We start from the raw sequence: 16,284 nt of genomic DNA on the forward strand, positions 1-16,284 counted from the left end.
TCCTCCTTTGCAAAAAAAATATAGCAACAATTCTGCACAGCATCAGTTCAACAAATCCGTGCAACATTGTCAGAGGTATGTGGCACCTGATATCAATGTATAGGTCACACAGTTCCCATAAATTATGGGTCGGTTGTTTGTGGGTTTGGAACTGGCACCCAGACATCTTGACGTGTTCCATTGGTTTCACATCAGGGGAATTTGGTGGCCAAAAAATCAACATGAATTCAATAACATGCTCGTAAAACTGCTGTAGCATGATTGTCGCCTTCTGACATGGGCAGTTACCCCGCTGAAGGTGCTATCGCTAGGGACAGGAAAATTTCGTGAAAATGACAAAGTGAAAAATAATGGGAAATTAGTGGTTTTGAGAGAAATAACTCAAAATAGGGAATTTTTGTGAGATACTACGAAATTTGTAATTTTTCTGTATAAAAGTGCTACAAATCTGAGAACGGCAGTTTACTAAATCTGTAACTGAAAGTTATCATATTTTAAAATTGAATTTTGATTTCTAATCTCCTCAAGGCTGAGGTTTATGTATAATCTTAAACTGTCAGTTTGAGTCCAGTGTAACAAATGTTGATGTGATGAAAGTAGCATCAAAACTGGCAAAGAAAAACACCAGATTTGGCAACAAAAAAAAAAAAAAAAAAAAAAAATGCCACCACCTATATTTGGATTAGACAGCACCAAAATCTGGCAAAAAAACAACATTGAATTTGAAAAAAAAGCAACACTTTCACAAAAAAGGACACTAAGTTTGGCAAAAAAATAACAGCAAGGCAAAAAATAGTAATGAGTTTAACAAAAGTAGCAAATAATTCGACAAAAAACATCGATATATACGAAGACAGTAACTTGTTCTTGAAAGAACAGTTACTGTTCATGACCGTGCAGCTTTTCCCTGGAATAAATGATGACTAACTGTCAACCTCAGCTGCCGACAGGTGTTGTTGATATACCTCGATGTGGACAGCTGAAAATGTGTGCCCCGACCGGGGCTCGAACCCGGGATCTCCTGCTTACATGGCAGATGCTCTATCCATCTGAGCCACTGAGGACACAGATGAATAGCGTGACTGCGGGGACTTATCCCTAGCACGCTTCCCGTGAGACTCACATTCCCAACTGTCCACAATTCTACGTATGTATTGTACCTTATAGTTAGTTATCAACAGTAACTGTTCCTTCGAGAACAAGTTACTGTCTTCGTATATATAGTTAAAGGCTACCCAGCCATTGACCTTCGTCTGTGCGAATTAGCACAGGTTGCCCAAACTCTTACGGGAATCGTCAAAGCATGCGCGAGTAATGAGTGGGTGGGCAAATGTCTATAAGGTACAATACATATGTAGAATTGTGGACAGTTGGGAATGTGAGTCTCACGGGAAGCGTGCTAGGGATAAGTCCCCGCAGTCGCGCTATTCATCTGTGTCCTTGGTGGCTCAGTGGATAGAGCGTCTGCCATGTAAGCAGGAGATCCCGGGTTCGAGTCCCGGTCGGGGCACACATTTTCAGCTGTCCACATCGAGGTATATCAACAACACCTGTCGGCAGCTGAGGTTGTCAGTTAGTCATCATTTGAAAAACATCGAATTTGGTGGTGGGTTCTGTAACACTTGTACCTGTACCAGCATTATAGCCTCTCATCAGATCTGCAATAGATAACTGTATATCCTGCTTTACAAAGCAGGCAAGATTCTAACTGCCACATTTTATGGTGAAGCATGGGTGTCCAATGCCTTTCTCATGGTTCTACCACCCTTCAGTCACTTCCCATAGATGCACACAACAGTAGTATGTGAACAGCTGGCCAGTTTTGTCGTTTCTGAGATGTTTGTTACCAGGTGTCAGGCTACAGCAATCTACACTTTTCCAAAGTTGCTCATGTCAGTGGATTTCCCCATTTACAGCCCATATCATCACTACAATGATTCCTCATACACCTCTGATCCACTTACATAGTTTCCTTAGCGTATCACATGCCTGCAACACCACCAGAAAGTTTTCAGTCTCATAGTGACCAGTGGTCATAGTGTTGGTAAATCTCTGCCAAAAAAAAGTTAATAATGAAAATGGTTCCCTGACTGCCATGCATGCTTGTCAACAACACAGCACATGCTCTATTATGTGTTTTGAAAGAAGGTATGGAAGAGAATTTGATGGTGGCTGGTAAGGTTAGCACTACATCCCAGACTTGCTCTAAAGGATTCACTTCCAGATACTTTGCTGGTCAGTCCATGTGATGCACATCTTTATCCGTGAGAAATACACTTGCAAAAATTGACTGATGTGAATAGGCATTACCAGTCACGAAAATGAATTCTTGAACAACTGCAACTCTGAAAACACCTATATGTTGTTAGTCTGTCCTTCAATTAACAATTTAGATATTAAGCTCTGTCCAATGATCCACCATGATGCCACCCCAAATCAGAACCCTGCCCACAACAGGCCAATCTCTTACCATGAAGTTCTTGTGAGTGTGCTGGCTATCACTTTCTCTCCAGATGTATGTGTGATGAGAATTGACCTGTAGCTGACATGAGATCCAGTACATTCCTCATTTGTGCTACAGCTTTGATGTGGCCAGGCCCACATGAAACAGAACTGGACTGGACTTCCACAAGTGGAGTATATGCTGCCAGCTATCTGGCACATAGATCAACTGCTCTGAACCTTAAATGCCTGATTTGTGAGGAAAGTGCACCTTCTGATACTGTTGTAAACTTTGTAGACATCTCTAAATTTCGTTGTGCTGTTAAGGCTCAATATTAGTCCTACTCTTGGTCAGCCTCATACTTGTCTATGACATTTTCTCTGTTTATTTGCAGTGTGACAGTGCAATTTACATTCTGTGGTGCATTTGACATTTCTGAGACTGCAGACTGTGGCTGGTCTGCATCAAAATGTGCAAATATTGCTCCCTGCTATATGGGTGCCAGATGGAATCTTCATACAATTACACTGAAGAAGGTAGTATAGATCTAATGCAATGCTTTTTCTTATCTTTGAATCACATGCTCATTCAGTCATGAAATATTCCTGTCCTATAACGATAGCACAATTTTTGTTTGTAGAGACACACTGATAGTCATTTACAGAGATTACTCATCTTCTCTCTTTCCATGTTTCCTTTTTTTTGTTTTCAAATTCATGCTTAACATTTGGACACTAGTTTATGGTGTATAATGCATGCAGCAGAAAGTAACAGAATAAAACCAAGAATTTATGGCAACACACTAAATTTAAATAATTGATTTCTACCAATTTTAAGACAAAAAGTGAATTCACAATGGCCTGTGAAAATATTTATTTATGTTGGCATCACACTGTGCAATGAAATCAATAAACCATGCACTTAGTGGAATATTAAAATAAAGCTTTGGTAGGTGCTGAACTAAACTTTAAAGTATCAAACTGAAACTAAACATAGCTACAAATTAATTGCTGAACACATGTGTAAAAAGTCTAACAAACTAAAAAATAACAGAAGAATGCATTAAAAATTAGCATATTACCTACATTGTCAATCTAATATTGCATAAGACAGTCCATTCAACTTCATTATTACACAAAATGAAACTTGGATAAATATTATATTAATAAAAGATACTGATAATGAATGAACAAAAAAAACAAAAAAAGAAAGAAAGAAAGCTAGACTTTAACATCTTACTGACGATGGAATAATTGAAGGTGGGCTGGTTGAGGATGGGGCAAGGACTTGAGCATAGCCTTGTTTAAGGATTCTTTCTAGCATTTACCTGAAGTGTTTCAGGAGTACTGGACTATACTTAAATGAGGATGACAATCAAGGATTTTAGCATTGCTTCTCTTGAGTATGATCCCATTGTCTTAATCACTGCACCGCCTCTTTTTGGGCACACTGATGGGATTATGTAATATGACACTTTATTTCCTGCTGGTTAAATGGACTGTTCTTAAACAGAAAAGGAGCTGAGATTTTCACTCTTCAGCGGAGTGTGCGCTGATATGAAACTTCCTGGCAGATTAAAACTGTGTGCCGGACTGAGACTCGAACTCGGGACCTTTGCCTTTCGCGGGCAAGTACTCTACCAACTGAGCTACCTAAGCACGACTCATGCCCCATCCTCACAGGTTCGCAGGAGAGCTTATGTAAAGTTTGGAAGGTAGGAGACAAGGTACCGGCAGAAGTAAAGCTGTGAGGACGGGGCGTGAGTCATGCTTGAGTAGCTCAGTTGGTACAGCACTTGCCCGCGAAAGGCAAAGGTCCCGAGTTCAAGTCTCGGTCCGGCACACAGTTTTAATCTGCCAGGAAGTATCAGAAAAGGAGCTCTCTGACAAAAGTAATATAAAAAATGAAAGACAGTGAACAACACAACCCAACCACATGAAAAAAAAAAGCAAATCTTGGAACAAAATTAGGAGAAAAGACGCTTTCTTGACTAAATGATATGAAAAACTGACATTTGAGAGGCTTTCCTTGACATCTTTGAGAAATATTTGGCATATTGAACTATTGACAAAAAGAAACACTTCCTTTGAAAGCATGTGAGAATAATAGTAATGTAGCCATGTATACAACATGCGTAAGAATAATAATGGGACTGATTTTTTATCTACCAAAGTTTTTATTTTTTCAAACAATATTGTTCCCTTCAAAGTAGTTCCTTTTGGCAGCTATACACTGGTGGAGTTGTCATTCCCAGTCTTGTAGTCTTGGTAGCAGTGCTGAAAGGCTTCAACTGGTATGGTCTTTAACATGTCCATCAGATTCTTCTGAGCGTTCTCCAGAGTCTCAAAATAACATCCTTTTAAGATGTTTTTCAATTTTAGGAAAAGAAAAAGCCACAAGGACTGGGGGGGGGGGGGGGGGGGGCGGATGCTTCAACAGCACAGTAGATCAGAATGAGATTTTCACTCTGCAGCAGAATGTGCACTGATATGAAACTTCCTGGCAGTTTGAAACTGTGTGCTGGACCAAGACTCGAACTCAGGACCTTTGCCTTTTGTGGGCAAGTGCTCTACCATCTGAGCTACCCAAGCATGACTCGCGCCCCGTCCTCACAGCTTTACTTCTACCAGACTCGCGCCCCGTCCTCACAGCTTTACTTCTACCATACTGGTAGAAGTAAAGCTGTGAGGACGGGCCGCGAGTCATGCTTGGGTAGCTCAGATGGTAGAGCACTTGCCCACAAAAGGCAAAGGTCCTGAGTTCGAGTCTTGGTCCAGCACACAGTTTCAAACTGCCAGGAAGTTTCATATCAGTGCACATTCTGCTGCAGAGTGAAAATCTCATTCTGATCTACTGTGCTGTTGAAGCATCCCCCCCCCCCCCCCCCCAAGTCCTTGTGGCTTTGAGGACGGATCACGAGTCATGCTTGGGTAGCTCAGATGGTAGAGCACTTGCCCGCGAAAGGCAAAGGTCCCGAGTTCGAGTCTCGGTCCAGCACACAGTTTTAAACTGCCAGGAAGTTTCAGCACGGTAGATCATTTGAGTAATATGATCCACCCCTTCCTGAACACTGCCATGGTGTTCAAACATAGCAAGTTGGCTGTAAAAGGTTCAGCCTGTCCTACTGAGGGCCTGTTGTGTCTACTTTCTTTCAGGCTCTACTCTGTCTGGCAGGTGAATTCAGATTGGGAAGTGATCCATTTAGTGAAAGCTATCAACCACTTCCCATTAAGTGGTGTACAAGGGCTGGAGGACATATTGAGAGATGAACAGCAGTGAATGATCCTGTTAGTTTCATGTTCCATGTACCATTTTGTATGACAGATTGTAATGATGTGGAACGAGTCACTTTACATTCACATCACAAATTAATTTGCACATATGATTCCAATGTGAACATTTCAAAGTTTCTTTTTTTTTTTTTTTTCAAAAAATAAAAAAGACATAGAGATATTGTGAGTTAGTAAGTCCTACCCACCACCTTTTAGACATTACAGTGATAGAAATTCTTCTATGAAACAGAAGGAGTTGTCAAGGAGAAAATTTCTCAGTTTGTTTTCAAATTTTAATTTGCTGTCTGTCAGGTATTTTGTATCACTGGGTAAGTGACCATACTAAACACGCTACAAACAGTACTGGGTTACAAGTCACAGGAGTGTCTTACAAGCTACTTATCTCACTGTGCAGCTGAACCTAGAATCTTGCAAACAAATTAATGCCTTGTTTTTGCCTTTAATTTAGTCATTCCGTATTAAATCACTCCAAACAGGCCAGAGTATTTAAATCATATCAGTCACTGCAGTGACTTATCAAAAGTAGCATCATAAGCAATACTGAGGATGTTAATCAATGTATGAGAACTATTTTGAAATGGTTTGTTTAAAGGTAGCTGATAATTGCCTAACCAGTACTGATCTTATGCAAATTCTCATGAATGTCACAAAACTGTTGACATTATGGCTAGGTCATTCATGCATATCATGAGTAACAAACTTCACTGAAGCATGTCTGATGTTAATTTGCTTCTAGTGATGAGTCTCTGTCAGAATTACACACTTGATTCTACTTCCTAAAAATCCTTCAGATAGTCTTTTCGGATATTCCTTAACTGTGTAGCTTAATAGTTAACCAATGACATACGATAGCTCAAAAGCATTTCAAATGCCATAAATACCAGCAATCTTGCTGACTGCCCATAAGTGCAGCCTCTTAAATCTTGTGAATGAAGAGAGTTTCCCATATTTGTTGGTTCTAGAAAACATGTTGATTCTGATAATGAAGATAATAAGACTGAAGGAAATGCACCACATTTCTCTCATTATGGGATAAATTTCACAATCAGTTGCCAACATAGCTTCTGTAACTTATGTGAATTTTATTTCCCATTACATAATTAATCATACATCTAAATAACAGATAGAACAGGTCGCTGGCCACCAAAAAATAGTTTCAGCACTGACCAGTTCACAAGGTACACTACCTACAGATAGTAAATCACAAAAGCATTCAGCTCAGCTTGAAAAGATCCAAATACTGTTCTGAAATGTGATATTTCTCACGTGTTAACAAGATGTAACATAGTCAAAGAAACACTGTTCACACTCATTAAGAACTGCCTCAGTTCTGAGTCAAAACTGCATGGCAAGGAATTTATTTACATGCACGTTCCCCATAAAAATTGGAAACATTTCCTGTGACAGTGACAATTTAATGATCACAGAAAAGAATGAATGACAGCGGAGAGCTTTGTGGGCACAGGAAAATAAAAATCCACAAAAATACAGAGCTGTCAGACTTCCACCTAAGAACCTACAAATGAATTATTAACTTTCTGACCTCTGCCAACACATATGATAAATTTACAAGGAGGAGGGCGAAGGGGAGAGGGAGGGGGAGGAGGTGGAGGAGAGGAAAGAAAAGTTACTGATATTCAGAAATTGCATAAATGTAATGAAACTGAAATAAAGTCTTGTCAGAATTGCAGTTTCAAATAAATGCACAAAATGCATTTTCGAATAAAATTCTTGAGCGTTCAACAGCAGTCTCCAGCAAGGTTTTCAGCAGTAAAACCACTGACTGCCTGGGGGTTGTTCTAATGTAGGTGAGGCAGCAACATTGGGGACCTTTCAGAATAAGGCCGAAGTGTTGGATGCAAGGAAATGGGGCTTGGACAGCACCTAGCGACTCTGATCCACTGTGTGACTGAATGATGTTAGGTGGTTTGAGTGCCTGATCACAGTTTTGAAACTGCTGCTGCCACCTTCCTATAAGCATCAAGAATCAATCTTTGTTATCGCTTGGTATCCAAACACAGCCTCCATGTCCTGCTTAATGTGTACCACTGAGTTTTGTTAATATTAAGACAGTTTTATATAATTTTAGATACCTCTTTTATAATGGAACCCCAATGTGAAGATTCATGCCCCAAGACTCTAGGTTTTTTCAAATTATATTTGTAAGCAAACAGGGGGAAGCAATTATTTTATTCACATTTGATGTAGTTTAGCTTATGTTTAAAGCAAATAACATAATTTACAGCATGTGGCCTAACTTATTTCTTGACAGTTTCACATTTTTGACTGGTTTACAATGAATATACAACGTCGTCTTCTCTTATATTGCTGTAATGTAATTCAGCGCCAGTATAAGAGTAGGAGAAATACAACCTGTTCAGAGAGAGACAAATTAGAATGGGTTTCAGTCTGTTCTTATCAGAAATATCTTTTGTAACTTGACTAATAAGGAATTGTTCGACTCCCTGTTTGGGAATTGCACAATCAAGAATTTCATCTTTAACACATTTTTACATCTTTGTAATATCACATTGATGTGGAGAACTGGAATCAATCCAGTATTTACATAAAGACAAGAGTATATTAATTGATTGCTGTGGCAAACACATTCACTGTAGGATTAAAATAATGTCAGGTGCACCTTGCCAAGAACTCATGATCACGACTTTTTCAAGTTAGCATAATTCATATTTATAGTTAATAATTTTCAAAAATTGCTGCATTTTAAGTTAAGACTGCCAACTTTTACTTACTTACCTCTTTATCTATGTTACTCCTATATTTTCTGTAGTCCAGAAGCAGGTCACCTGGTCCAGTGACTTTCAACTTTGCTTGGACAAAAGGTAAACTGATAAAAAGGTTGGAGTATAAATCCCACATTTCAGCCTCATCAATATGGTAACCAAAGTAGGTATATATATAATTATCATTTGGTAATTTTGAAAAATCACCATCACAGATTTTACTGTATGCTTCCAGCAATTTTCTATGTAGTTCCTATAAACAACAAAATGCACATAATTTACATTGAAAGCCTGAGTATGAATGTAATTCCATCTAGTATTTTCAGATACAGTGACACTGTTCCTACAAAGTTCAATATTAAGTATGGAAAACACCAAAAACCCTTAACAGTTTCATTTTTGCTACAAAATCCAGTGGGGAAAAAAGAGCATCTTGCTGAACATACTACGAATAAACTAATCAACTGCCTACACTACGAGCAATGCTGGAAGTCAGTTTCCATTCAGCAGGAGCTAAAATTGCTGTAACAGGCTGAGACTGCCAAATTTAGAATTTAATGGCATTTAGTACTTCTTCTTCAGGAACTAATTATTTAAATTTTGCCGTCTGTTATTATGCACTACTTCATTTGTGTTCCCAATAATATGTCATCCATAAACTATTTGAAATTTGAGAGAGAGAAAGAGAAATTGTGCCTCTGGAGGTATGTTAGTCACTTGTCACTTCTTCAGAGTCCATTGCCTGCCAGGACATGTGCCACTGCTGAATTGTTTGTTTCAGTAACTACAGCTTGCTAAACCTTTCTCTGCAAACCCTATCATTGATTTGGTGTTATCTGTTTTGTCCTTAGGAACACAGCAGGCTGACCTAACCCCACATGCCTTGATATGTGTCATACAAAACAGTTTTATTTTTATTCAGATATGACGGCCAATAAAGAAATAATTTGGATATTTTAGACAGCATGTTCACTGCTGCTTATTGAGATGTTACAGGCCCCCGGGTTAAAATGCAATTTGGAAAAGTGCTGCTTCTTTCAGCCTTCTATTCTTTATCATGAGTATGAGGTTTCTAGTGCTGGTATCAAACCCCTTCATCAGTATGTCGCTCCTGTTGTGGTTCTTCAGCATCCTACGTCAGTCACGGAACTCAAGGTTTTTTTTAGGTAAGTTTGCCTATTATTATCAGTTTTTTACAGGGTCAGCATAGGTTGTACAATCATTACATGACTTGCTGCATAAGATGACGTCTTTCCACTGGTCACAGGCATGTGAAACAGCGTTTTCCAAACTGAAGTTGACGTTACAATCTGCACCTTGCCTCATAACCTACCAACTGGGTCAACAGTTAATGTTACCAACAAATGTGTCCCAGCATGGGGTGGGGGAGGTGTAAGCTCATATATATTCTGATGGCTCTGTGTGGCCTATTGCATATGTGTCGAAGATGCTTAAACCATTTCAGACTAAATATTCACAAATTCATGCCTTAAAGAAGTTCCATGTTTTCCTGCATGATGTAAAATTTCATCTCATCATAGATCAAAAGCCTTTAGTTTTGCTGTTTAACCCCGCAGCGTCATTGCCAGACAAAGCAGAAGTCGCCTCCCACGTTAGGGCTGTTCATCTCCTGGTACAACTACAAGATACACTTCCACCCCACAGCTAAACACGCAAATGCCGACATGCTCTCCCATCTTCTGGCCAGTCCTGTAGTGCTACTGATCTGATTTTACAGTAAGTGATATGTTGCCTATAACATGGCTAGACTATGGTGCCTCCATCACAGGGATCCACCCCCCTCCATAACTACTATGTGTTTTGGCATCATTTGTCTATCACTGATGGTGTTCTACTACTTGATATGGACTATTCAGCTCCTCACATAGTGGTTCCCTCGGCTCTCCGTTTGGATATCCTGCAATTGCTGCATGCTGATTTCTGGGGGTTGTCACACAATAAGGCATTAGCCCATTGTCATGTTTTTTGGCCTGGTTTGGACAGCGACATCACTTGTTTGGTTACAGCATGTTCTCAATGTGCATCACTCACAGCAAGCTGCCCCGTGGGCAACGTTGTCTCTGTGCCTCCAACCTTCGCAAGCCTGGGACTGTCTCCACATCGATTTTGCTGGCTCTTTCCTTAATGTATACTGGCTAATAGTAATTGGTGCATTCTCTTGGTTCCCATATGTTGTTCATTGCCTGTCAACTTTGGCCTCTGACACCGTGGCAGCCCTGTCAGAAATTTTTTCCATCACAGGACTCCCGCAATGTCTGTCTCTGATAACAGCCCTCAGTTTGTGTCACAGGAGTTTGCCTCCTCCTGCAACGCCCTTAGAATTTGCCACATTTTAGCCCTGCCCTTCCCTCTACAGTCCAATGGTGAGGCTGAAAGGTTAGTTAGAAGATTAAAAATGCAAGTGGAAAAGTATGCGACTCAATCCCCATCCAACGTTGCCTTGGATCAATTTCTGTGTTCCTATCAGTTCATGTCATTATGCAACCAACAGCCCCACCGAACTGCTCCATGGGTGTGACTCTGGTCATTCCTGCATCTCCTGTAGCCTGGCCAGAGATGCCAACACGTGCAGCTGGCATCCTGTTTCCAGCCTGGGATGGCTGTCTGGTCATCGTCCAAAATGGATTCCCGCCGTCATCTCCTGATGCCACCTCTGTGATGTTCATATGGGGAAGGGTCTCTGTCCATGTCATTACGACTAGTTATACCTGCTCATGGATGACCGGGCAGCCCTGGCCAAGACATCAATGTTGCCACGCCAGTCCGCGCCACTCAATGGATCACCTGATGAGGCTGGGTCCCTACCATGACATGAGGGGTCCCCCAGCACCGGTGGCCACTGGTGTAGCTTCTCCAGTACTGCTACCAGTACTGATGCAGCTACCATCCACACCAGAGCCATCTCTTCCGCCTACACTGCCAACAGCGGGGGTACTACCACCACCAGATCCTGGATCTGATGTAGATATGGAACTCGTGCTGATGTCACCCTACCGTATGGGTTGACACGAGAAGGCGGCCTGCGACACTGCCTGCGCCCCAAGTACTTCCGACCATGCGCTCCACTATCAGCATGTTATCCACGTCTTAGCCTCAGGGGGGAAGACACCATGGACATCTCACGAATCCAAGCCATTCCCCAAGGGAAGAGGAATGAAGTAATGTATGCACACTTGAAAGCCGTGTGCATTAGCAGTGTGTTGTCATCCGTGAGACTGTACCACAAAAGAGTAATACTGTGAACTGATACAGCCCGCCATGTCGAGTGCCTATTTAAACCCTGCCACGTGGTGCTCATGCTCAGTTATCATGTTATTACTGCTTGCATACATTCGCCTTATCTTATTGTGTTCAATGTATGTTATTATTATTGGTGCACATGCACTCTTCAGAAACCACATTAGTACGCACAGGTATGTGTTAATGGATTGTATACTACCTAATTTCCCTTTGAGGATGAAGTTGAATAGTTTGCTTTTAATGCAGAGGGACTTCAAAAACTAAAGAAAGAATTAAATAGGGCAAGGGGCAAAAGTACACAAACAAATAAATTATAAAAGCACCAAAATAACATGTAATCAACATATCAAAAGAATACAGTGCAAATTAGCAATGAAGTACTAAACTCAGGTTATGTTTTTTTCATTAGAGCAGCTGAAGACAGTGACTGGATGGACAGGAAAAAGAAATTAACAGATGAGCAAAAATAGTTTGGAGTGCTTTTAATAAAGTAAATATGATTTTCAAAATTAAGTTTCCAATATGTCCAAAACATAAATTTTACTATCATATTGGAGTTTTGAGCTCAGAACCCATGCTTGCAGAAAAATAATAATGAATTAAGGATGGGTCTGCATTTTTGCAAGTACACAAATTATTGTTTTGTTTCATCACAACTGTGTCATCCTCAGTGGTTTTGTTTTTTATTGTTCTCCTGAAATACTTACATACAGGTTATTTTTAGGTTAAGAAATATGATACATCAGATTTTGTTGTCATTTAAATTGCATGTGCACTTTACCTTTTATGTTACATTGTGTGTGTCCTGTGGCTGCCAACCAACGTCAGCCACAGGTCTAAATTAGTACATCATATTATATGCAAACATGACGAATGTTAGAAAATCATCTGCATTGAATTTTTTGTTTATCATCCAATCTTTAAAATGTAAGTTCTGTAAAATTAATAGCATGTGCCCAATTTTGGCCTTACCATTGTGGTATTTTGCTAGTCCTTAGCTCTGATAAGTTTGTTCTTATGTACAAAACACGTATTTGTGTAACTGAGCTGAACCTGTGGACATCGATAAAAGTTTTGTGAAGCTTAGGTATCGCAAACTACGTATTACGTGTAATTTGTTATTCACTTATTATATTTTTATTTTGACAGTTTTCTTACGTTTTCACCTGCTTGTTTGTAAATAATGCATGCCGTTATGTTGCTGTGGCTTGGACACAACTTTCACTGCACAAATTTGCATCTCTGATGTAATTCTGACTATCATCTGATTATTGTTTTGTTTTGGTTTGACATCCACAAAAACTTCGAATCTTCTCTGGTTGTTTCCATTCTTCCATTCTCTCTCTCTCTCTCTCTCTCTCTCTCTCTCTCTCTCTCTATATATATATATATATATATATATATATATATATATATATATATATATAGAGGGAAACACTCCACACAGGAAAAACATATCTAAAAACAAAGATGATGCCGTGGTTGGATGGATTTCACTTATAAATTCGATGTTCCTTCCCCATCTGTAGAGGACATTTTCGAGGGGGATCATAGCTTTGTTGAATGTCCAATTCACACCCTGGCTCACTACTGACTACAGCAAAACTCCACTTTGACAAGCTTTCGTGCAGTGGTGTGAAGTCACATGTTTTGAATACACAAGCACAATTGGCTGTTGTTGACTGCTGTCATTCACTGTTGCTATCATTCCACTGGAAAAAGCTAGAATTTATAGGATTCCATGTAGTACATAGAAAGAAGGATCCTTTATTGTATGATTATATGATAGCGGAACAAACACTGGTAGCAGTTACTTCTGTAAAATATCTGGGAGTATGCGTGCGGAGCAATTTAAAGTGGAATGATCATATAAAATTAATTGTTGGTAAGGCGGGTACCAGGTTGAGATTCATTGGGAGAGTGCTTAGAAAATGTAGTCCATCAACAAAGGAGGTGGCTTACAAAACACTCGTTCGACCTATACTTGAGTATTGCTCATCAGTGTGGGATCCGTACCAGATCGGGTTGACGGAGGAGATAGAGAAGATCCAAAGAAGAGCGGTGCGTTTTATCACAGGGTTATTTGGTAAGCGTGATAGCGTTACGGAGATGTTTAATAAACTCAAGTGGCAGACTCTGCAAGAGAGGCGCTCTGCATCGCGGTGTAGCTTGCTCGCCAGGTTTCGAGAGGGTGCGTTTCTGGATGAGGTATCGAATATATTGCTTCCCCCTACTTATACCTCCCGAGGAGATCACGAATGTAAAATTAGAGAGATTAGAGCGCGCACGGAGGCTTTCAGACAGTTGTTCTTCCCGCGAACCATACGCGACTGGAACAGGAAAGGGAGGTAATGACAGTGGCCTGTAAAGTGCCCTCCGCCACACACCGTTGGGTGGCTTGCAGAGTATAAATGTAGATGTAGATGTAGTTGTGGGAAGGTGTACACATCATCTTCAGCGCCGGAATCCAAATGTCATTCAATTTCATGCCCTCCTTCTTCCTATTGAAATTGCTGGGCTGTTCTGCAATCTCTATGACCTCTCTGTGTAGCCTTTCATGGTATCCACATGTAGCTGCCAGTACTTGAGTCTTATCAAAATGAATGTGATGGTCTCCTGGCTGTAAGGTACGTTCTGCAACAGCTGATCTGTCAATCTCCCCTCTTCTGCAATTGCCCTTGTGCTCTTCGAGTTGTTTTTTAACGGTTCTTTTTGTAGTACCAACATACACCTCCCCACAACTACATGGAATCCTATAAATTCTAGCTTTTTCCAGTGGTTGGCGAGCATCCTTCGACGACTTTAGGTGACCTTGTATCTTCCGTGTAGGTGTGTAGATTACCACAATGTTCTGCTTTTTGAGGATTTTTCTTATGCAGCCAGGAGGGTGTGAAATTGAACGACATTTGGATTCCGGTGCTGAAGAAGATGTGTACGTCTTTCACCATGGAATGATAGCAGCAGCAGATGACGGCAGTCAACAATGGCCAATTGTGCTCGAATATTCAAAACTTGTGACGTCATGCGATTGGACGGAAGCTCACAGAAGCAGAATTTTGCGTAATCAGTAGCAAGCCAGGGTGTGAATCAGACATTCAACAAAGCTACGAGCCCCCTTGAAAATGTCCTCCACAGATGGGGATGAAACATCAGGTTTTAAAGTGAAATCCATTTGACCATGGCATAATAGCCCACAACATTTTATTAACTGTGACATTTCCAGCTGTGAAAGTCTACATTTTACAAAAAAGTGTTGAAAGTGTTTTGTTACTTAGTACTGTTTGGTCACTGATAACTTTTTCACCCTGTGTGATAGCTTTCTGAATGTGGTAATTTTCTGCTGTTGTTAAAAATGGGTACAGGTGGTTACTGTGTTTTAGGATTTGGGGGTCTGTTTCTATGCCACAGGGGTGGTGGTTGTTTTCAATGAGATGGTCTGTAAAAATGCAATGTGTGCTGCCAATTTTCAGTGTTCTTAAATATTCTAAGTATCTTACCCTGAAATTTCTACATGTCTGATTGATTGATTGAGAGAGTATGGGACCAAATGGTGAGGTCATCAGTCCCATGATACCAAAGTGGGTTACATATGAAAGAGGGTCCACTAAAAGTTAACGGATTCAGTCAGAGGAGTCAAATTATAAAAGAATGAACATTAAACACACACAGTAAAAGCATAAAAGGTGAGACCAAATCTAAAAACTGGACAAAAAGGGGGGGGGGGGGTGGCAGTCATGGGGTCACAGACCGTGAAGACTGCAAAAGGAGTCCCATGCACAACCAACCAGCCCTTGCTCCAAGACTAAAGGAGAACCTTATATCTGGGAATAAAAACCACTTTCACGGAGAAAACCGAGAACCAGGTCAACCATCTGTGGATCATCTGCTAATATTAAATTTAAGGAAGCACAAAGGCTTGAGATATCATCAGTCTGGCACCATAACCACATTGTGGGGGTGGGTCATCAGATGTGTAGAGGGGGAATCCTTGCTTCCGTGAGGAAACTATCAACCGGACTAGTGCGAAAGGCACCAATAGCCAGAGGCGCCCCACAATGATGGACATGGTCAAGGAGTTTCAAAGTGGAAGGAGCTGGTGAGCCATAAAACAGATTACCATAATCTAGTCTGGACAAGAACAGACCACGGTAAATATGGAGACGAGTGGAAAGGTCTGCACCCCCAGATGTGTGGGCTGGGAGGTGGAGAGCATTAGGCTTCCACATGCACGTAGCCTTTAGGTGATGGGCAGCCATATCAGCTTGTTATCAAAAATAAGGCCCACGAAACGGGACTGTGCTACAACATCGAGGAGCTGGTTGCCTAAATAAAGTTCTGGATCAGGGTGTACTGTGAGTCGACGACAAAAATGCATAAACCACATTTTGGAGGGGGAAAACTGTAAGCCATAGGTGGTGGCCCACGCAGAGGCCAGTCGGATGGCGCCTTGGAGCTGGCGCTCAGCAGATGCCACCGAGTGGGAGCTGCACCAGATGCAAAAATCACCAATGTACAATGCCGGGGTAAACAGAGGTCCAACAGA

At 40.8% G+C, this 16,284-nt stretch overlaps 1 protein-coding gene and 1 non-coding gene across 2 annotated transcripts in view; one reads left to right on the forward strand and one right to left on the reverse strand.

Moving 5' to 3' along the window:
• The window catches only part of LOC126248282 (apoptotic protease-activating factor 1-like), a 274,185-nt gene that overhangs the window by 149,330 nt on the left and 108,571 nt on the right, over positions 1 to 16,284 (reverse strand). The window contains exon 9 of the mRNA XM_049949131.1: positions 8,494 to 8,733. Coding sequence (XP_049805088.1) covers positions 8,494 to 8,733 — 240 coding nt within the window. The remainder of the gene's footprint in view (positions 1 to 8,493; positions 8,734 to 16,284) is intronic.
• On the forward strand, positions 1,438 to 1,510 carry Trnat-ugu (transfer RNA threonine (anticodon UGU)). The gene has a single exon. It is a non-coding gene; the product is annotated as a tRNA-Thr (tRNA).

The sequence above is a fragment of the Schistocerca nitens genome, chromosome 3, assembly GCF_023898315.1.
Source record: "Schistocerca nitens isolate TAMUIC-IGC-003100 chromosome 3, iqSchNite1.1, whole genome shotgun sequence".
Taxonomy (NCBI): domain Eukaryota; kingdom Metazoa; phylum Arthropoda; class Insecta; order Orthoptera; family Acrididae; genus Schistocerca; species Schistocerca nitens.